Consider the following 22705-nt stretch of genomic DNA (forward strand, 5'->3'; position numbering starts at 1 on the left):
TCTTTCCCCCATCTCACATGACATGCTAGAACCTTTCACTCCCACAGCAGGATAGCATACCCCATGATCCAAGAGGAGCTCCTGTTCCGAGAGGTTATTCTTGACATCTCTGACAGCTGTCAGGCCTTAAGAGAGATTTTTATATATAGATAACTATACATAAAATCTGTCTCACCAGATCACAGCTTTCTTGGCCGGAACCCAAATCAAATTAGTTGGGCTGCTGCATGGCATGAGGTTCCAACCCATCCATCACTACGCAAAGCAAATGCAAGAGCACACACAAATCAAGCGTTCCCAGATACAACACCTGCTTCTGCACCGTTTTAAATGCTCCATACTAGCTGACATCCTTTGCATATCCTTTGCCATGGATGCAGCAGACATCCAGCTATGCATCCGGTAGACATAATTGTGGTACCTACATGTACCTTGAGGTTACATACTAATTCCTCTGTATAATTGCAGGTACATATGAGCACAACAGGACCACAAGGAGGGAATTTGGCAGGTTGACGGCACATCTGAATCATTTTTTAAAGGTAGGTTCTGGAAAAATTCCAGGATTCCAGCAAAATTAAATGCACTTGCTCCAGTCCTCTAGACTTCCTTTCCTCTCGTGGTTACTAAAACCACCCAGGACACTTTGCTTCCAACCACACCTACTGTTCAAAGAAGCCTCAGGGATAGACTTGGGATATCTGGGTTCAGATCCCAAATACTAGTATGACAACTTTCTGGGTGCTCTTGGACAAGTCAGTATCTCACAGTGTCAGCCACAGTTATCTATGAGTAAAATCATCATAGTGAGAGGCCTGGGATCCATTAGAAGCTTAGCAGCATATTTGAGCCTGAATACTTATTGAGATCAGCGTCCTATCTAAATGTATTGTAAATTACCATTATATCCATGGGTTCATTTTTAAAATACTTTGTATTTTTTTCATAAGAGGAATATTATTATATTGCAGATCTTTCCTGATGTTTTGTAAAGCACTTTATGAGCAAGAGAGCTTTTGTACTACCCTGTAAGTAAGACTGTATTTGGATTTTATACTGTCTTTCATTTTTTACATTGTACATATTCTAAAGAATTGTATTTTTGGATACTACAGAATAGTTCCTGAGGAAGATCCAATTTTGAAACATTGTTATAGAATCCGGAGATGACGTTGATAATGTATTTTTACACTGGGATTTTCTTATGATTTGAAGGAATTTGTTTATTGTGTTGTAGTGCTTGTTGACCTTAATATACAGAAAGCATTTTCTTTGCAAGTCTTTTTGACTGCTTGATTTGTGGGTCAGACTCTCACGACTGTTTTCTTTACCTTTGTTCTCTGATCAGGTTGTGATTGGCCACATTTGTCTAATAAAAAAGAACTGAAACTGGGCCGTTGCAGTGATGAATTAGAGAAATACTTTATAGCGTTTTGCAAAAACAAAAACACCCCCCCAACGAACAGTTTCTATACTCACAATAACAGTGGGCAATGCACTTCATTTATAGCTCACCCAATTCTCAGTGAGACTCAAGGTATATTAAAAAGGTAAAGGTTCCCTTGCTCGAAAGCCAGTCGAGTCCGACTCTAGGGTTGCGGTGCTCATCTCGGGAATCTGAAGGTTCCGGCTGTGGGAGGGAGACTTTTATGCGGCACCTTAGGAGGGACTGCAACAGCAATGCACTGAGCCCTGAGGGAAACCTTTCTTTAACAAAGTAAAGGCCCTGCTGGTGCCCATATCAGGAGAACGATTTAAAGATAAGATGCTACGGGCCAGTTCCCACCAGGCAGAGATCAAGGGAGCAAAGGCTGGAATGAGCTAAAGGAGATAATGAGAAAAGGACAAGAGATACACCCATTTTGAAAATCCATGGTGCCGCTTGCCAATGTTCCCTCTAAGCTGTGGAGTCTTGTGAGCAAAAATTCTACTTTGTGAGCTGCTGGCGTTAAAGTTGTGAGCGAGCGATTTGGCAACTGCATAAATTAGTTGGCTCTGGAGCCATCCTCCCTGAGCTGAGACAAAATTGTGTGAGCCGGAGGCTGAAAAACTGTGAGCTAGCTCACACCAACTCAGCTTAGAGGGAACACTGCCGCTTGCCCCTTCTTCCGAGTCAAAAACAGTAGCAAAGAGCCTGCCATCCCACTTCACATAAAGGCTTCGCTTGTAGCCAACAAGATGGACCAAGTATCTCAGGGAAGTCAGCACTGGTAGAAACCAGAAGGATGTGCCTCAGCAGAGAAGGAGAGAAAGGAGTTTGCCAAACCGGACACTACCCTAAGAAGTGAAAACATTATGCAGATCGTGTCTTGTCTGGGAAAGACATGCAACCAATCGTCAGCGTGAGAGAGAGGACACAGTCACGTGGAACGCACTCACGGATGCAACAAAAGAAGATGCTCAGAAAGCCTAACTCGTACCGAGGCCCAGTTGCTAACCGAGTGTTTCTGTGCTTAATCTATGCAAAAGAAAAGACCTAGAAAGGCACAACAGAATATCCTTTCAGTAATTAATAATATCAGCTAATCCTGTCCCCTGGTTCTACCTTGCTCTGACTCCTAGACTGTTCTGCTAAGAAAACTCAGGAATCACAACACAGCTTTTCGTTGCTCTAGAATCCACTTGTATCCTGAACCCGGAACCTGGGAACCCTGCATGCCCAGGTTGACCCGTTGAATCTGCACAGCTCCCATTTGCTTCCGAGTGTGGGAAGCGACCCTTCCCAAGTCTCCTGTGGCTTTAATCGCTCAGCCCCACTTCTGTCCCACCTCAGTAGTCAGTCACCCAGCAACTTGGTTACTGTTTGACTAAAGGTCAACCCAGAGAATACTTGCAGGGGAGCCAGCTCTCAATGGGTTACACAAGGTTACACAAGGCCCAGTGGTGGGAAGGATGGGAACCAAACTGAAAAGTCACGGCGTCCAGGGATGGGACATCTGGCCACCAAACAGAGCTGGAAACAGAAGCAGAGGCCTGTAAAAGGCGGGAACGGCAGACGAGAAGCAAGGCCAGGTAAAAGCGATTAAACATTACTTCGTACCAAAGCTTCGCAGGTGAAACACCGCTGGGCCAGGGGGGGGGAGAAAGGTAAAGGGTAAGGAGGAAGATTCTTCATCGGGGGGGGGGGATTTTCCAATCTAAGTTGCTCACCTGACATCGCCGTATCACTGGGTTTCCAGATCTGCCCCATGGCGACTCTTTTGTTCCCACCTTCATCCCCTTTCCCCTCTTCATCATCTTCCACCTTGGTCACCGTGAACTGAGGCATGTTCAGGGCAAAACTTTCTCTCGGGCCAGGGAAGGAAGAACTGAAAGCGTCGGTGGATCAGGTGACAGGGGCAGCCCCCAGGGAAAGGGGAGGGATAGGGTGTGTGCGCGCGTGTGTTGTATTGACACACCTCCACCGGCGTGTGTGTGTGTGTGTGTGTGTGTGTGTGTGTGCGGGTGTGTGTGTGTCCAAGTGTATGCAAGCCAGCAAGAGTCTTTACTATGGGCTGAGAGGATTATCCCCCTCTCCGTGTATCCCTTGCCTTCAGCGCACTGGGAAAACGTGGACCCAGACTGGCAGGCGCACGGCATGGATTTGCAGCCACCCTCTCGTTTATGGATGAAATGCAACCTGCCCTCGGCTAGGAGAGCTGGTTAGCACCTGCATAACATCATAACGTGGCTCCTTGTGAAGGAGAGTGCTGGAGGACTGGGAAGAGTCCTGAAGGTCACCTCCCCGGGGGCAGGAACCAGCCTATAATTAAGGATACAGCCTGATTATGAATTATAAACGAAGGAATGTCCCAAGGCACAAGCAGTGCCTGTGGGGACAAGAAATGTGTTATGTAAAAGAACTTAAAAGAAACCAAAACACTCGAGGCATCTTGGCAATTTGACATCAGAAGACAGTCCCGTCTGGGCGACGTGCCTTTCCTCATAGTCATCACATGACTCAGAATGCATATGGCTGTAAAAGGTAAAGGTTCCCTTGCTCGAAAGCCAGTCGAATCCGACTCTAGGGTTGCGGTGCTCATCTCCGTTTCAAAGCCGAAGAGCCAGCGCTGTCCGAAGACGTTTATGGTCATGTGGCCGACCTGACTAAACACTGAGGCACACGGAACGCTGTTACTTTCCCACCAAAGCGGCAACTATTTATTTACTTGCAATTTCTTGCTTTCAGACCGCTAGGTTGGCAGGCGCTGGAACTAGAGACGGGAGCTCACTCCGTCATGCGGCACCCGGGTCTTGAACCGCTGAACTACTGACCTTCCACAGCCTGCAGTTCAGCGTCTTAACCACTTGAGCCACCGCAGCTGTAGGGTGACTTTAAACTACTCTGAAATCACCCCCCAGAAACTTTGGGAAATAATGGGGGGGGGGAGCTGACAAGGACCTCCTGAGTTTTATTCTTGGTTTTTGCAGAACGGCAGGCAGTGGGGCAAGGAGCCAGTGTGCCCATTTTCAGGCAACGGGTCTTGCAAAACGGAAGGATTCAGCTGGAACGGAAAAATAAGCCTGGGAGCTCAGATCCCTGTGCTTGACTTCGGCGGTGGGAAGGAGAAGGGGGAAAGGGGAGAAAGCAGTGAGATAAGGAGCCCGGGCTTAGCCTAGAAAGAGCCCCTCCTTTCTGTTTGACAAACCGTTATCTGTCGTCATGTCCCCAGCCTCCCTCAAGGCTTGAGGAAAGGATTTCTGTCGAATCTGAACAAGCCCTGTCCGGTCGGAGACGTATCCTTCATTCCTACGTTCTCTCTACGCTTGGCATAGATCCTGAGCCCTAGGGGCTGGATATAGAGATGTGAAGGCCCGGAAAAAAACCGGAAAAATTCGGAAAAATACCGGGTTTTTTCCCGTTTTTTTTCCCTGAAGCTTTTTTGTTTTTTTCCAAAAAATTGGAAAAATTGAAAAAAGAAAAGAAAAGAAATTGATCATGGAATGTTATATTTTAACATGATAAATAAAACATTTTAAGACAAGGTGTTCAAATATTTTCCAAATCATTTCTAAAATATATATATGGTATCAGATTGATCTAATTTCTGTGCACTGAGGACAAGCAAGTCCTAGGTTACAAACTGAACTCTCCAATGCAAGAACAAGATGCATTTCTTCCTTTAGGAGGTGCGATTGTCAGAAGAAAATAAAAAGGTTTCAGTTTTGTTTTTGCATGTGGGTGGGTATTCTGTTTGTAATAATTGTTTGGGTACACTATATTTTTAATATGCTAGTTGTGATAATTTCATGCCAAGTAAAAATGTCCATAGTCATTTTTTATGTTCCTAAAGTAACAGAATGACTTTCAATCTAGAAAAGACAAAAGAAATGCTAATGTAGCATTTTTTTCAATTTTTCCGAAAATTTCCTTTTTCCCGAAAAAAAACGGGTTTTTTTCCGAGCTTCAAAATTTCCGGAAATTTTACATCTCTAAGTGACTAGTAGCCACTCAGTGCATCTGTCTAACCCCCCAGCTGCCTAGGCCTGTGGCCATCACCACATCCTCTGGCAGCGAATTCCATGTTTTTATCCCTCTCTGGGTAAAGCAGTATTTTTCTTTATACGCGTGTTGAGTAATTCTCAGGTTACATTCCACGTATGTACAGCTGAACATGGGATTTAAATCCTACCTTTGTCCAGGTACTGGTCCCTGGTTTCATTTGTAAAGTGAGCACACCTGGACTCTTTTTGCAGATGCAGTGAATGTGTGTATGCCATACCTTTTATGTGCATACCTCTAATTTGGGAATGGGGCTAGTTACTTTCTGTGTTGAGAAGTTGGTCTGATACCATTCGATCTCTATCTGATTCCTAACTAGGGCTACGGTCACACGGAACATTAGCCACGCTAGAGAGACGGAAGATAGGTGGATTTTCCGGGCACGATCTCACCGCCACATCTGGGAAGCGGCGAGCTCCCGTGGCTCACCTGAGGCTTCCCGCCAAAGATGCGGGGTAAAAAACTAGTACCTCCGAGGTACTAGTTTCCGGTAACCGCGGGGCAAGGGCGGGCGTCTGATCGCGTTTCCAATGGCATCCGGCGCCTGCCTATGTCCTCTTGCAAAAAAGTTTTTTTCCCCAAAGTCTCCATGGATGCGCACAGGCACCCAATGAAGCATGCGCATACTTTGGTGTACAGAAAAAAACAAACCCGTTTGCCGCACCGCACTACTTCTTTGCCGCGCCACAGGATTGTCCTGTGATCGGCACCTCCCCCCTACCCACGGGACCTCCATGGGACGTCTCATTGCGCAACTGCGCGTTATTTTGCCCCAGGGCGAACAGCCACGCCTGGGCACCTGGAGATCTCCTGCTATGACAATTGATCTCCAGGCAACAGAGTGCAGTTCCCCCGGAGAAAATGGCTGCTTTGGAGGGTGGACTCCGTGGCATGATTCCCTGCGGAGGTTTCTCTCCTCCCAAAACCCCGCCCTCCCTGGGCTCCAACCCCCAAATCTTCAAGTGTTTCCCAACCTCGCCCTGGCAGCCCTGTTCCCAACTCTGCAGCCTGTCCTCTGGGATTCTCCCAGGGAAATAGTTCATTAAATGAGTATAGCTCCCCCCTGGGAGTCTGTCAGTATTTTGTCGCATGACGCAGAGAGAGTGACTTGCCTTAAAGGCACCTGGTGTGTTCATAGCTGAGGTAAGATTGGAACTCAGGTGCTTCTCAACTCGGGGCCGCAGTGGAGGAAGGAAGGAAGGAAGGAAGGAAGGAAGGACAGGCAGTCTGGGAACTACTGCATTGTTGCAATAGACTTTTGTAACGTTTTAGGGCAATAGTGATGTAAGTCTTACCAATTTTTTGAAAAGCAAGAAAAGCCCTCCAGTGGCAGGAGGCCAGTGGCAGCCACAGAGGGCTAAGCCAGAAAAAGTATGGGCCAAACGTCCATGGGGATGCCTCATTGCCACTGTGAACACCTCTGCATTTGAAGCAGCAACAAGAACTACATGTAGAATCATCTCTGTGTGCAAGCGGCCGAGGCCAATGGTAGACAGGCACATTCCCAGCTGAAGCTCTGGAGAAAAGGTGAGGCATATGCTGGACGGAGTCCATCCAATGGGTTAGATCCAAGTAGCTTTTCCCGCTGGTAGACAAGAACGAGGGATCCTCTGCGACCACTCAAAACAAGTATGCTCGCAATCATGAGGAACGGGGACTGTACTAAGGAAGAGAGTTGGGTGAGATTGAGTGAGAAAGCTGGCTGGCTCCTAGGGCTCTTTTTGTAGCAGGTACTCATTTGCATATTAAGCGACACACCCCTAATGTAGCGAATCCTCCAAGAGCTTACAGTAGCCCCTGTAAGAAGAGCTCTGTAAGCTCCTGGAGGACTGGCTACATTAGAGGGGTGTGGCCTAATATGCAAAGGAGTTCCTGCTACAAAAAGAACCCCACAACCCTCATTCCCACCTATGAATTTCTTTCTGCTCCTAGGCATGTTGCTGACGAGGGCATCCTGTGGGAAGGACCAGAGGGCCAACTACTTGCAAAATCCCCAAAGCAACCAGAATGATTACTTGGGACCATTTGTTGAGCAAACAGCACCTCGAAATTAATCAAAACAAAATAGACAACAAGAAGGCAGGGTTCTGAAATGTCTTGTTTAATGCCATTACATGTCGGAAAAAAAATGTATTGCCTCCAGGAAGGACCAAAAATGTACTGCACTTACATAATTTTTAAAAGCATGCAACAGAAGAGGAGAAGCGGAAGGAACAGACTGGGCTGGCATTTCAGCAAAAAAAAAAAGCATTCCCATTTCGTCTTGAGTTCAGAGTGCTAGAACAACATTGAAGAGTTCCGGCGACACACACAAATCCACTTCCCTCTATGATTTTGAAGAATACGACCACCAAATGTAGGATAGGAAAAGTAGTGTGCTGCGGATGCCTCTTAATTTGGATCAGGGCTCAGTACCAGAAATTAACTTTAGAATTCCAACCCAGATGGTACGAAATAGAATGTGAACTGGTATTAGAACTGCTTACTTGACAAGACAGAGCCCTTTCCAAGGTACGATTAGGGCTGGAATCTGTCAAACAAATCCACACACACAAGGGCAGTGATTCTCAATAGTTCTTCCTACACTAGCCCTCCATCAACCCCTCATACTGTTTCTAGGGGTCCACGGTCCCCCAGGAGCAATATTGGGGGTGGGGTATTTGGGGCTGCAGGAGGAGGAAGGTGGTGAGTAAGCTGTGCTTCATGGGTGGAAATCCTATTGCCTGTGGGAAACTTTGATGGGATCCAGGCCGCAGTCTCAGGAACACCCTCCCCAGACATATTTGTCTGGCACCTACTTTGTATTCCCTGAAGCACCAACCAAAATTGTTAATCTTTACTCAGGCCTTTAATGGCATTTTACTGTTAAATCAGAAATTTCTTTTTTAAAAAAGACAAAATTCTGCCTGTTTTATTTAGTTTTGTACTTGCATCTTTGCAATAGATTCTTTTGAACTTTAATTGTAAATCTTCTGGGCCTCTAATTGTTTTTAAAAAGGAAGGAGAGCCCCACGGGCTCTGCTAGAACCTCTGCCAGACATCTGTACTCTGTACAATAAATATCCTACATGCTGGACCTCTCCCCACAGAGCAGACACTAATCTGGAAGATGTAACCCGCTTGTTTCTTCATCTCGAGTCAAGGATTGCTAGTGATGGGCTCCAGAATCTATTTAATCGATCAGTGTTGGCATGGAAATGAATCTCCTGTTATTAATCATTTATTCTCTACTGATTGTTGCCTTTATAAGCCTGGGTCTAAACGTATGTCCATAGTGGAGGAACAGGAGACAGGCCAGCATGTCACATGGAGAGGAAGCAAATACTACACTGGTCTGAGTAAATGTTTCCACTGCATAAGCTTTAGCTACACAAGCTTCTTACCTGTCAGGGCTCAAGAAAAGCACCTTGCTGTCCAATAGCACCAACTTAAATACCAGTGTTCAAAAAACATGAGTCCAGCTAAAATTATAATAACGGATTTCAAAGATAACCCTGCTTTGTCCTCTGGTTTTTAACCCTGCTTTGTCCTCTGGTTTTTATACATTCCTTAATTGCCATGTCTGTTGAAACGGCAAACCTTCTTACACAAATACATTTCCACCCTGCAACTGGAATATCAATCTATTTCACATTGGCTCCCTTATTTTTCACACTATAAAATTCTTAATATCTCGTAAAGCGCCTGCAGGCCCTAGCAATATTTCAACTGTACTAGAATTTGACCAGAACAAGTGAATTTCCTAACCAGTCATTGATCTGTCTGCAATCTTAAAATTAAGTTCTTCATTGGCAAGTGCTGGAACTGAACATCATACATCAGCCCTACACGGCCAGGGTCCAGCATACCTGAGGGACCGCCTTTCCCCATATAGGCCCCAAAGAGCACTTTGGTCGGGGTCACAACACTGTCTGGTGACCCCGGGCCCTAAAGAGGCCAGGCTAGCTACCACAAGGGCCAGGTCCTTTTCAGTGGCGGCTCCTACCTGGTGGAATGAGCTCCCGGAGATCAGGGCTGGTCGGGACCTTTTACAGTTCTGCAGAGCCTGCAAGACGGAGCTCTTCCGCCAGGCTTTTGAGTAGGAGCCGCCGCCGCCACTACCACCACCGCATAATTGCGGAGCAGGACCGTTGGGTTGGGCCGATGGAGTAATTGGAACATCGTGGCTCATGGAGTCCCCCTTCTGACCTCGGACCTCCTTCTGATATACAATGGGGAGTGTGTAATTTTAGCCTTTCATGTATCCTGTGAGTTGTGAATTTTTTAGCTTCGGTCGTTTTAATCTATTTGTTTTTATTGCACTTGTGCCTTGTAAACCGCCCTGAGCCTGCGTGCGGGGAGGGCGGGATATAAATGGAATGAAATAAATAAATAAATCAGTCTCCAATGTGTAGGTTATAAAATCTAGTGGACTGGCTCTTCCCACATATTGGGTTGGCTCCAACCATCTTATGCCCCCACCCCCAATGCCATCTGATTTCTCTCCTTACTACAGCCTCCATCCCACATTGCTTTTGTACGTGCAGGTCCCATGATCCCCAGTCTAGAAGTTTTAGGTGGTCAAAGGGGACTCTTATTTTTTACCAGCAGAAAAGCTGGTCGGAACCAACCCACTACGCTTTTTTCTGCACTTTATTACCATACTTAGAAAACAGAACACAAGTTTAAGCAAAATGTTGAATTTAAATACAGAAATCATTCCATCCAAGATTAACTTCAAATGTGGACCGTTTGATAGGTTTTGTCCTCATCTTAATTTACAGTGGAGTGACCTTGTCTAGCATAATTAGACCATTAACACCTAGTATTATCTCTAGCTTTCCATTTTGCCATGAATATTTTTATTTGGCCTTCTTGATCTTTATAAATACTGAACAGCTCTGATTCAGCTTGTTTCTGAAGAATAGCAAGTTACCCACTAACTTTTCTATTAACAGTCTATATCTCCAAAAAATTAGCATATAGCACTATTACACAAATTTCCTATAACTTTTGACTACTCAGACTGAACTGAAACAACTAGTATATCTATAACAAAGGTTAACTATCCCTGATGAAAGAGAGCTTTGTTGTCTTGATGAAATAAAAATGGTCTGGTAACTGTATGTCCACCACCATTCTTCTATTCACCACTCAGTGGTTCTTAACCTTTAATGCACCATTGCCCAAGCATGCAACATTACATTTGAATGTATCTCAAGCCAAAAGTAAAAAGTTAGGACATAGTTAGGACTCCAGACAAGTTTTCAACACACAAAAGTGCCAACTTCTATTGGAGCCTGATTGTCAATTTTTGGAGAACCTGTTTCTCCCTCGTCTTTGTAACTCTTACAATGCCCCCTCTGTTGTGTTCTTTCTGGAAGCTCATTGCACATACCTAGTCTCATAGATGGAACAGTATTATTTTTGCTGGGGATTTGTTCCACACAGGAAAGCAGGCATTCTTGTTCAATTTCTATTTTTTGTGTGCCAGTTTTTTAAAGGACCTAGGGCAGTGTTCCCTCTAAGGTGAGTTAGTGTGGGCTAGCTCCCAGTTTTTTAAGCCTCCGGCTCACACATTATTGTCTTGGCTCAGGAAGGATGGCTCCAGAGCAAACTAATTTACGCAGTAGCCAAATCGCTCGCTCACAACTTTAATGCCAGTAGCTCACAAAGTAGAGTGTTTGCTCAGAAGACTCCACAGCTTAGAGGGAGCATTGGCCAAGGGAGACAGCTAGGATCTGGGATTTTATCTCTGGGTGGGGTGAGCAGCATAAAACCATGCCACTCTGCTGGCTGCCGGAAGCCATTGTAAACAGGAAGAAAGAACTAGCTAAAATCCCAGATGTACCCCTTTTGACCCCAAAGTTCTGAACGTTTCCGAAAATATGTAGGCCACGTGTCCCCTGTTAAAAATAATTTCAGCCGTCATACTGGCACCCAGTGTTCCCTCTAAACTAAATTAGTGTAAGCTAGCTCACAGTTTTTCAGTCCCCGGCTCACACATTTTTGTCTTGGCTCAGGACAGGTGGCTCCAGCGCAAACTAGTTTATGCAGTAGCCAAATCACTTGCCCACAACTTAATGCCAGTAGCTCAAAAAGTAGACGTTTTGCTCACAGGATTCCACAGCTTAGAAGAAGAAGAGAATAAAAGATTGGATTTATAGCCCGCCCTTCACTACCTAAGGGAGTCTCAGAGCGGCTTACAAACTCCTTTCCCTTCCCCTCCCCACAACTGACACCCTGTGAGGTAGGTGGGGCTGAGAGAGCTCTTGACAGAAACTCATCTTTTTTCAAGGACAGCTCTGACAGAACGATGGCTTGCCCAAGGTCATCCAGCAGGTGCAAGTGGAGGAGCGGGGAATCAAACCCGGTTCTCCCAGATTAGAGTCCGCGCACTTAACCACTACAGGGAGCACTGCTGGCACCTCTCACAGTTGGAGGAAAGGGAAAGTGTAACAATTTGCTCTATTTTCACCAGTACCTGATCATTCCACCTTTGCTGCTACTATCTTACACTCCCACCCCAACACACATACGACATACTTTACAAATACCTCCCAAGCAACTCACTGATAAGGAATTTTTACTTGTCTCAAGCAAGTCACCCAGTGCCTGTAGATACCGTTACAGAGCTTGTTGGTAAGCATGCAAATATACTATTAGACTGAATTCAGAGTACTGCAGTTCAAGAAGGATGCTGAAAAGGATCTAGAAGACGAATTGTATGTGGAAAGGCTAGAAGATATGTGGAAATGTATTTTACCCAGAAAAACCAAAAACTAAGGTAGCTTTATCACTGAAGAACCCGCCTCCTAGTACAACTGCATCCAATCCACTCACCTCTCCCATTTCTCCTTCCACCCCCCACACTTAGTCTCTGGCTGATTCATACAAGCTCTCGCATGTCAAGTGGACACGTGATGCTGCTTCGTGGAAGGCAACGAAACCATTAACAAAAGAAATCCGACCGCCATGTAAACAAGCCAGGTGAAAGGTCTCTGCTGTAAGAAATGTCCACTCGACTCACAATAAGCCCTGGTTCATAGCCCAGCTCCCAAACATACCCTTCCAGTAAGGTAAAGGTGAAGGTTTCCCTTGCTCGAAAGCCAGTCAAATCCAACTCTAAGCGTGCAGTGCTCATCTCTGTTTCCAAGCCGAAGAGCCAGCGCTGTCCGAAGACGTTTCCGTGGTCATGTGGCAGGCATGACTAGACGCCGAGGTGCATGGAACGCTGTTACCTTCCCACCGAAGCAGTACCTATTTATTTACTTGCAATTTCTTGCTTTCGAACTGCTAGGTTGGCAGGAGCTGGAACTAGAGACGGGAGCTCACTCCGTCATGCGGCACACTCGGGTCTTGAACTGCTGAACTACCGACCTTCCAGCCTGCAGTTCAGCGTCTTAACCACTTGAGCCACCGCAACCCTTAAGCCATCATTTGACTTATTATATTAACAACACACCCTGGAACTATGTTTTATTTACACCCCACCTTTTTCCCCAAAGGGGACCCAGAAGGCTTACATCATTCTCCTCTTCTTTTTTTGAATTTTTTATTTCATAAGAACAGTCAATACATATAACATTTAGTACTTGACCTGTAATGAGAAGGCTTCTACAACTGTAAATCTGACTGAACATTTGTTAACCTTGTAACTTCTTAATACTATTATAGTCCTATGCCTATTCCCTCATTGCATTTAGTACTTGACATATAATAAAAGAAGCTTTTACAACTACATTTCTTATTGAACATTTGTCAACTTCTTAATACTATTATAGCCCTATGCCTATCCTCCCTTCCTTGTATTCTTCTTTTACTATCTTAGCCAGCTTTATCCTAGGTTTTAGTTTAATTCAATAAAACAAAAACAAAGCCGTTTGATCTACCCATCTATTTTGCTTGACGTTATTTATTAGATCGTTTTGTGTTGCTATAAATCGAGTCAATTTCAACATTGCACTCTTATGTTCAGTTGCTGTGTTGTATTGAGCTACCCAGTCTGCGATTTTGTCAGATAAAAAGTAGTCCCAGACTTTTCTGTACCAAAGATCAATTGTGGAAAGGGTTTTGTCTCTCCATTTCATAGCAATGACATTTTGTGTGGCGGTAAGAGGAATTGAAATTTGTTCCTTATCTCTGCTGATTATCTGAGTTTTGGGCCATAGATTCAAAAGGAGTCTTACATCATTCTCTCGGGTGCCATTTTGTCCTCACAACAGCCCTGTGGAGTAGGTTAGGCTGAGAGTGTGTGACTAGCCCAAGATGGCAGAACGGGGGTGTGACGACCTCTTATCTGGGGAGGTCTGGTTTTACTTTAAAATGTTCTTTATGTTTTGTTTTACTGGGTAATCCGGCTGCCACCAGGAAATTTATAAGGCTTTCCAAACCTTTATAATATAATATCTATCACTGGGTAGGTATACCGAGGGTCTAGGCTTTCATGAAGGTCTATGTGGTCTGAGGAATATTCTTTCCAGAGCTGGTATACTTGAATGAAATAAAATTTATTTAAATAAAACATAAATGCGAGGGTAGAACAATGTAAACAGTACTGGGAATGATTTGAACAATTGTTTGGTGTCTCTCACAAGCTTCTCCTTTACAGACAGGGAAGTTTAAAGTAACTTTGTAACATAAATTCAAGGTCATGCAAGTTCACTGTTTCTCTCCTTCAGACCTCAGAATCAACTCCTTATCAACTGTCTTATTCAACTCTCAGACAGAACTTAACAACCCACACAGGGAAGCTTCTCCTTCTCTCTCATACATAGCTTAACTGCCCTTCCCCTGACTTCATCAACTGTCATCTCTAACTGACCCTCTTGATAGACATTCAAATCCTCCACACAGCATCCTTTCCAAAACCCCTCCCCCTCTCTGTCACTCACCAATCATATCACTTGCTTAATTCCAGCACTCTAGATTATCATCACAGCCATGCAAACCAAACTTTTAAAGCCACACACACACAGTTAAACATGAAATCATTACAGGGGGATTCAAACGTGGGTCTCCCCAGACCCTCAACCCAGCACTCCCCATGCTGGCTCACATGGCTTTATCTCCTCAGCACTCGTGTAAGGTGGGTTAGGCTAAGAGACGGTCGCTTCCTAAGCCCATCACAGTGAACTTCACGGCAGAATGGCAATTTGATCCTGGGTTTCCCCCACTCAACCACATACAACTGTCAGTGATCCACAATGGGGCACCCACCGATATGCTTTCTGGTGCCCACTTGCTTCTTGGGCCTGGAGGATGAAATAGGGTTGCCAGGTCCCCTCGCTGCACCAGTGGGGAGATTTGGGGGGTGTTCTGGGATGTTCCGCAACACAATGACGTCAGCCAGAAGTGACATAATTGAGTCAGCGACATTGCGCAGGATGCTCTGATTTGAAGGCAAAACTCGATGGTTTTAGGCCAAATTTGCATCTGAGGACGAGAGCTGTGTTTCTCGAAAGCTTATGCTACACTAAAATGCGTGAGTCTTAAAGGTGCCACTGGGCTTTTAACTATTTTGATCTAATTCTGTAAGGTAGCTCATGGGAGAGCACAACAGATTCAAAGGCATTTAAGAAAGTAAGTTAACCCTGAATGGGTTTTGAATGCCTTTTGATCTACCCAGGATAAAGAAGGAATACTACAAACCCTTCTGCATCATGGTAGGGATTGCGGACTTCCGTGTACATCTGAGAAAGAAAGGCTTTCCCCCAGCTTAGGGGTTCTACTGTGCATGTGAAATGAAGAGGCGTAGGCCGGGAGAGCAAAAGAGCTGCTTGTTACAGGATCAAAGGAGGAAAAATAGAAGAAAAAAAAATGAAGAGGGAGGAAAGCAGATTGGTATCTGGTATAAACAACAAGAGTACAGAGGAAGTTTAGCAGACCACACTCTATTGTCTGCATAATCTGTTTGGTCACAATCAGGTCACAGACAAATACAGCATTTAATGTATCAACCAGACAATTAAGCAGAGTCCTGAGAATTCCAGTTCTCATATTTAGTAGAATTGTTAGCAGCCCTGTGAACCTGTGTACTTACATGCAAGGCAGACTTTTTCATAGGGAAAAGCCCCCCCTTCCCCAAGATGGCTTTGTCCACTATGCAGAGAACGATAACTTTGGGTACTTTGCTATGACTTCTACAAAAAAAAAAAAAAAAAACCTCCCACTTTATAGAAAACGGAAACTGTGTGCACAGGAGAACAAAGACTAAAACTAGTACAGACGAACATATTTTGCTTATGAAGAAGAGAAGAAGAAGAGATTGGATTTATACCCCGCCCTTCACTTGGAGTCTCAGAGCAGCTTACAAACTCCTTTCCCTTCCCCTCCCCACAACAGACACCCTGTGAGGTGGGTGGGGCTGAGAGAGCTCTGACACAAACTGCTCTTTTTCAAGGACAGCTGTGCCAGAGCTTGTGACTGACCCAAGGTCACATCAGCAGGTGCAAACAGAGGAGTGGGGAATCAAACCCGGTTCTCCCAGATTAGAGTCCACACACTTAACCACTACACCAAACTAGCTCTCTTATAACATGCAAAGCCCCTACAGAAATATTCAATAATGTGCTCCTTTGTTAATGGATGGATGCATCCAAATTAAGACGTGCAAGTACATAAAAAGCCAAGCTTTCAGATGGATTGTGGCTGAGTGGTAAGGCGTATCCTTCGTATGCAGAGGGTTCCAGGTTCTGTTCTTGGCTTCTCAAGTTCGAAGGCTCTCACGTAACAGCTGCTGAGAGAGGGTCTCTCTATATGATACCCTGGGGAGCCGCTACTGATCAGAGTGAATAATACTGAGCTAAATGGATCAATGCTCTGACCCAGTATAAGCCACATTCAAACCTACACAGGAGAAACCGGCCGGCGCTGGCAACTAGTATCTTCAGAAAATTAAGCAATCTGCGTTGTGTTTGTTTCCCAGACTCGTGTACATTTTAAAAAGTCAAGGCAGCTCTAGCTGTGTATCCAAGTCTCCGGAAATGCAGGAAATACCAAGCCCTGGAAGTGTCTATGTGGACTGTCAAAGCATACTGGAAGGGGGGTCAAGCAGGACCACAGCACATGTTCTCCTACACAGAATGTGGCTGGCTTCCTTTTGCATGCACATACGCACATCTTGGGGAGAGCCACTGCGTCTCCCAGGAGATAAACCAGGCCAGGAGGTTGGGACACAGAGTCCCCGAGGCACTCACTGGCTGACTGGCTACACAATCTATCTCCTCTGATATTGTGCATGTGAAGATGGGGGGAGGGAGACAGGCTGCATTTGTAATCTCAGAGAGGCCGGGGTCCTAAAACAGGGTTTTCAGCTAGAGAAACACAGCAAAAAACGCCGGCAGCTGTATTGGTCCATTAGGAAACCCTAACAGAGAAAGAGGATTAATTGTGAAGTGACCTACATTTGCAGTGTAGGTCAGCATATAACATCAACGCGATCTGAAGAAGTAAGACTATAAATGTCTACTGTAAGCTGGTGCCTAGGAAAGGGGGGGAATATAGCCAGAGATGTGGGGAAATCCCCAGTGTTTTGTTTTCGCATAGCAAAATATCAATTTATAAAGATTCATTGTTTCATAAAATTAATAACAACGAATGGATGCCATTGCCAATACAATTTTAGGCCAGCTTGGCAGTTTTAAATATGCAATTAATATTTTCCAGGCTATTATCCTTCAGAGGTATGTGAAAGAGTACGTGTGTATTTTACTGATTGTAATCAGGGATGAGTTGGGGGGGAATCAGATTGCAAATATGTATAATTCAAATTTTTAAAAATCAAGTTTTGAACTTGATTGTCAGGTCAAATCAAAACCAAAGCTACAACTCATATACATATATGTACATGTACATATATATACATATTTTCTAACACATGGTGGAAGGGAAACTCTACTCACCCATCTGATATGAAATTAACAAGTAACACAACTGATGTGGTGCCTGATGATCACTACAGATGAGAGTTGAATTCTGCTAAAATAGGTTAAGTGGGCCCCCATATCCATGGCACGGCATGCGCAGTAGGCGGATGCACTAGAATTACGGTATCAATTTTCAGTGCCTCCCCACCCCCTTAAATGTAAACAATGTAAGGAATTGTACCAGTAAAAGACAGCAAATGCTTTCATGTTCCTGAAGGATTAACAGTGTAAGCCAGTCGCTGAGCTTAGACGAGTGTAATTATGTTTAGGATGGCACTCTAAGACTCTGAAGCGCAAGGCAGAGAACTATGGAAGCCAACAGGGAGAAGATACGTCTTGTCAATTTCAACAACAGGCAAAACGACCATCCAAAAGCTATTTTGTACTCAAGGTTTTAAGACGACACGAAGATTTGATGCACATGAATCCAGACATTGTTTCTGTATCTCACTACTTTTAAGAATTCACATCAACCCTTGTAAGGTGAAATGAGGCAAAATTAGAGAAGGAAGGACAGGACATGTGACTGGGATGGGTAAGGACGTATATCCACAGGGGCATGGACAAGCACATGTCCCGAGTTAGAAAGTGGAAACAACACAGAGACCAATGACGCACTCCTCTCCTGATCTGAAAAGGGGAACCAGGCCTGACCACACAAGATAAGAAGGACCCATCCTTGGGGGGGGGGGGAACACCCAGCTACCAAAACGTTGCTCATCAAAAAGCAATGTAGAGAACTGTTCCCTTGAAACAGAATCTGTCAAAGGTATGGGTGGGACCAACTGATGGAGGAAGCCATTTTTAAGGCACTGCAGGACTCAGTCTAAGCTGCTCTGCTCTCTCCACTACCAGAAACAACGGGTGAAACTGCTGGCACTGCAAGCCACAACACAAAACACCAGAATTCTCCTGGACCACCTGAGAGCTGGGTGACCCAGAAACTCATACAACTGCCTGCTATGGAGCTCCAAGCTCTGATGCACCCACTCAGCCTGAAAGAAGTCACCACTCAGTGTTTCCACACTAGTCCTTTACCTGCCTTCAGGTAAGTCACCTGGTCAGACTACTGTACCCTACTGTGCCCTTCAAACACAGCAACTAAGGGTTTGGCTGCCGGCTCTACCATGGCCTGTTTCCTCTGCTTCTAGTGACCTGAAGCCTCCACAGTGACTACTAGAACTCCACTACTCTGCCTCTGACACGACAGCATTACAGTGAACTAAACTGAACCTCACTTGCACTGGAAAATGCCGTAAATCCTAATGTAACTGCCTCTGTGCTCATTTTCCATCACAATCAATGTGAAACACTCTGCTGATTATATGGGTTACCTGCCAAATTCACAAATGTACAGGGATATTTTTGATTGCCCTTTGCTCTGGCTGTCAGCCAAAACTAGAGCATTACTATCTTGCAGATACAATGCATGAGAGTTTTGATTCAGGCAGGCGGTTGGCGGCTGGGGAAAAGGTGGTTGCTTTAGCGGTGAGTTTAGCTACACCAGCCACCCAACAAAATTAAATCCCAAGGATGCATCTTTTTGAGAAGGGGAAAAATGGGAATCGAGGTTTTATGAAAACAAAGTGTATGATGCAAGAAAACAAGTGCTCCGTACAGACTGCCATTTATTTTCCACAGCTCTTGCGGCAGGCAAAGTGCTACTTATCTATTTCAACCCTGCCTTTCGAATGGGTTTAATGCAACTGACCAATTGCAGTAAGATTAAATCCTGCCTACAATCCTGGGTTTAATGCAATTGACCAATTGCAGTAAGATTAAAACAGCATAAAAGCCTACAAACGTCAAAATGCTGGTCAACAGAGAGTAAACTAGTTACTTGAAAACAACAGACATGCTTGGGGGAAAAGGCAGCAAGAAGCCTTAGAGATAAAACTACTTTGCAGGCCTTTCAAAAAGGCCAGTATGCATGAACACAGAAAACTGGGCTGCGATAAGCCAGACCATTGGTCTATCTCGCTCACGGTGGTCTACAGTTCTGACTAGCAGCGGCTTTGAGGGGTCTCAGGTAAGGGTTTTCTCATCACCTGGCGCCTGATCCTGGGGATTGAACCGGGGACCTCCTGCATGCAAAGCAGGTATTCTACCACTGAGTCACACCTTCTTCCCTTGATTCTGCGGCTTTTATTACTTACCACTGGGCCCCAGTAGAGAGGAGACCTTGTGTCCCATTTTCTGTATCCTGTTCCAGGAAAATCTGCTACAATGTAGAAAAGGCACAAGAAAAGACTACAGGAGTGCATGACTAACAGGGACTGCTGAGAGACAGCCAAGGGCTAAAATACTAGGTTGCCACCTTTTTAAAAAGGTCCTGTGTCCACAATATACAAAACTTAGCAGAGAATTTTTCATAGTATGCCAATCGAATAATTGGAAAATCTCATCCTGTTCAATCTCCATGAATCTGCATGCTACTGAAGGTCCAAGAACAGGGTTGGTAAAAACAGATGGTAGTCCTAATGGGGTAAAACACCAGGGGTAAAACAACAGTATCAAAACACATCCAAAGAATTGTTAAAATCCAGTTTCCTATGGTATTAGCTCCCATGAGATGCTTTTTGCGACCAGTGAACTCACTACTGTGATTTAGCAAAGTTATAACTCCCCCTTAGTTTTTCCCCTCCCTCTAGAAGCCCATAGGAACACTTGGAGAACATCTGGATTTCTTATGCATGAGTACATATGTGGATGATGCTCAATTGGCACCAGAGATGGAAGGCATTTGACTGGGAATTTGCTGTCATTCTTTGAAGAACAAATACATCTATGGAAGATATGTGGACATCGGGAGGACAAGAAAAGATTGGCAAAAATGGTATCCCAAATGGAGGACATTTTAAATATTGTATGCCCCTCTGAGGCTCCATAAATGCAAATACAGATGTACACACAATAATATTCTCTTACCATCAACGACAACCTTGCAAGAATGCCTATAAAAGGGACCAGCCAGTCAAAGATTTACTAGCCTATTGGCCTGGATAGACCTATGTCAGCTGGCTGTGCCTACAACAATGAACTGGAGAAAAACCCAAGATCAACTCTCTGTTTATAAAATCTTCTCTGACTGGTTGCCCATGGGTGACTCTTACTTGCTATAGATAGGCAAGGCAAGTAGCTTATTTGCAAGGCTCTATCACTAACACTTGGTCCTCTATATGGGACTTTGTGGATAACCCTTACCACCAATTGCATCCATTGTATTTCTATTTTATGTGCAATACAGCATTCGTCCACTCTAATTCTCAAATTGCAGGGGTCGTATTACTCGGGACTGTATCATGGTCAACATAATTCCAGACAGGATGGAGCATGCTGTGTTTTAGTACTGGTGTACGAAAGAGAGAGAGAGAGAGAAAATATGCCTATATACACTTCTTTGTTTTGGAGACACTAGATGATCTCAGCGTGGCCAGATTTAAAAAACCTCTTTGATGGTTCAATGTTGCTATTCATATATCTCACAATGGAAGATATGACTCTGAGTCACTGGCAACTAAGCAAAGCCCAAAATCTACTAGATAGGGGAATCCGCAGGATTAAGGGAACTGAAAATGTCCCGAGTCATTTCCCATGAGTCTTGCTCAGCATTTCCTGGCACAGGAGAAAAACTGAAGGGATCTGAAAGAATCAGCAATGCCAAGAGCCTCAAGAAGAAACCATAGCCTGGAGACAGCATATATTTGAGAAACTAAGACACTGAGAGTTTTCCCAGCCAGAGGGATCAGGAGATGAAACAGTAAAGCCGAGAGACTTTAGAAAGCTAATTCAGGAAAATCCAGACATGCCAAAACACCAAGTCAGGAAGACCTTTATCTGTTAAGATAGTCTTGTTCAAGAACCAGCTCTGTCTTCCAGCTTGCATTTTCCAAGCCACATAACACAGCCCTTTATCTCTACAGTACAGCCAGGAGTTGAAATGCCATTTCCTCACATTCTGAACTGTATATGGTGCAACTCCAAATATTGTGCAACTCCGTCATATGCTTCACTCCTCTCCTTAGACATCTGAACATCTGCACCCTTCATGTACAGCCACATTCAAAACCACATCTAGCCTCCAGCCGTTCAGTTTCCATTCTTTCCAAAACAACACAACAAAGGCAACCTACCTTCAGCCCCATTCGTGTGGGGACTGGCTGTCTTCTCAGCAGTGGGCTCAGCCGCTTCAGTGGCCAGTGAGGTGGTTGCCCTAGAGAAGTCACTGACACCCTCGCTGCGGCTTGTTTCGGGGACGCTTTCACGGGAGCTGAAACGGACACGGGAGCTAGAGCGGGAACTGAGGTCGGGGCTGGTGTCAGACAGGCCCGGGATATCATCAATTTTAGTGGGGGTAACCATGAACCGGACAGAAGCCATCTTGCCAGTCGGAATGGAAGGAAACAATAATTACTTCCTTAACAATGTTACACCCAGAGGTTTTCTGGTGTGCTAAGAAATCAGAAGACTACCATTTGTGAGGACACAGAAGCCAAGAGCGTTACCAAAGGCCCTCTTAAGAGAAAGATCCATATCTAGTATTTATTCACAACCTGATCTGGTGCAATGTGGATTCCAGATATCCAGACGCACTTCCCACAAACGTGGTCAAAAATGGTGACAGCTCATGATTTTGTACACCAGTATCTGACAGACGATTGCTTCAAAGATTACTAGTTATCAGGCAAACACATCACAGTTGTATGTTTCCAGAGGTAGCCTCTCCATCCAAACGAAAGATGGTTGTCATTATTATCTGCCAAAGTGCCATCCTACAAGTTCCCGGCAGTAATGTACACCAGTAAGAAGCTGTCTCATAGACTGTGGCAAAAGCATCTGTTTATTAGGTAAATATTATTTGGCACAGCAAAATGCATAGAGGTAATTTCTTTCCACGTGGGAAAATCTCAGTGCAAAGATCCCCAAAGAACAGGAAAAAGCCAGAGGGTCTCAGATCATGATCCACTTGCTTGCAGTATACCGTGCAAGCACATACTCTCTGCTGGAAACTTCACTTATGATTCTCATGCAGAAACGGCGATGAATGAGGTTTCAGATTCTGGAGCGAGGAAAAGAGACTTTCACAGTGTTCCGGTGCAAGAATTCAAAAACGAAGAGCGTGGTAACTCCTTCTGACGTGGTCAGTGTAAAAGTGATGCATTTTCTCCACAGATTCCTGGTGGTTTTTCAAAAGTTCTGGCATGAGAAGATAACCGTTTGATGGGGAAGAGAAGTACCACCACTCTGATGATGCAAGAGAATGCACATTCCCTATAGGGTCCTGGAGAAATAAGAGCAAACGTACGTAACTCAGATG

The 22705-nt window shown here is 44.8% G+C and overlaps 1 protein-coding gene across 1 annotated transcript in view; it reads right to left on the reverse strand.

The window, feature by feature from the left end:
- SLC12A6 (solute carrier family 12 (potassium/chloride transporter), member 6) overlaps positions 1-22043 on the reverse strand; it is a 68383-nt gene extending 46340 nt beyond the window's left edge. The window contains exon 1 of the mRNA XM_015412745.1: positions 21522-22043. Within this exon, the coding sequence (XP_015268231.1) occupies positions 21522-21768 (247 nt within the window). The 5' untranslated portion in view covers positions 21769-22043. The remainder of the gene's footprint in view (positions 1-21521) is intronic.
- Between the last annotated feature and the right edge of the window lie 662 nt (positions 22044-22705).

The sequence above is a fragment of the Gekko japonicus genome, unplaced genomic scaffold, assembly GCF_001447785.1.
Source record: "Gekko japonicus isolate JY-2015 unplaced genomic scaffold, Gekko_japonicus_V1.1 scaffold669, whole genome shotgun sequence".
Classification (NCBI taxonomy): Eukaryota; Metazoa; Chordata; class Lepidosauria; order Squamata; family Gekkonidae; genus Gekko; species Gekko japonicus.